The 745-nt window shown below is 37.7% G+C and overlaps 1 protein-coding gene across 2 annotated transcripts in view; it reads left to right on the top strand.

The window, feature by feature from the left end:
• Positions 1 to 357, top strand: part of LOC104403129 (regucalcin) — a 12,106-nt gene extending 11,749 nt beyond the window's left edge. Inside the window, exon 6 of one of the 2 annotated variants that reach the window (XM_010011180.1) lies at positions 134 to 357. In XM_010011180.1, the coding sequence (XP_010009482.1) occupies positions 134 to 184 (51 nt within the window). In that variant the 3' untranslated portion in view covers positions 185 to 357. The remainder of the gene's footprint in view (positions 1 to 133) is intronic. The other variant, XM_010011181.1, reaches the window with a different exon arrangement.
• The last annotated feature ends 388 nt before the right edge of the window (positions 358 to 745 follow it).

Genomic DNA, 745 nt, shown 5'->3' on the forward strand with positions numbered 1-745 from the left:
TAGGATGTCCAGCTGGAGGACAGAGTCCTTTTCTAAACTGAAGCATGTCTAATTGTGAAAGAAAAGCAAGTGTCTGATTGATAGTGGTGAATTGTTGCACTGATCTTTGTTTTTTTTCTCTCTGTTTTAATAGATAACAGGGCTAGGGGTGAAAGGAGTCCCACCGTATCCATTTGCAGGTTAAATATACACCTGGATATCCACATAATGGATGGAGGAGGACTGATGTAAACAAGGCAAGTGGGAAGGTCTTCGTCTGGTATTCAGCATCTTCTGCTTTGAAACCGCAACACAGTTACAATATCTCATCAGGAAAGGATGAAAACCTGCTGAAATACATGGAATATTTTTAAACTGTTCCACCTGCCCCCTTAAACTCTATTACTTTAAATACCTGATGGTGCTTTTCCTGTTGTTAAAAAGATTCTCCCCCTAATAAATTACTGAATATTGTAACTTTCTTTTATGATTAAATAATGTTTTAATATATTTTCTTTTATTGCTTATTCTCTCGTCTCCTATCCATTTGTGATCTTACCACCACTTTAGCTAGGACTTTGTCTCATGTCTCCAGATGTTCTTGACAACTGAAACTCTAATACCTCTTACTGCGCATCTGCAGCTGCCTTTTTACATTGCCTTTTTAAGGCCTCAGCTATGGTTGTGTTTAAATTAACTCTGATGGGCATCTCTCCCCAGTACATGTCACTATGTTGTTCATCTTGTTAAATATAAACCCAGACTT

This window comes from Nestor notabilis, unplaced genomic scaffold (assembly GCF_000696875.1).
Source record: "Nestor notabilis isolate BGI_N333 unplaced genomic scaffold, ASM69687v1 scaffold10433, whole genome shotgun sequence".
Taxonomy (NCBI): Eukaryota; Metazoa; Chordata; class Aves; order Psittaciformes; family Psittacidae; genus Nestor; species Nestor notabilis.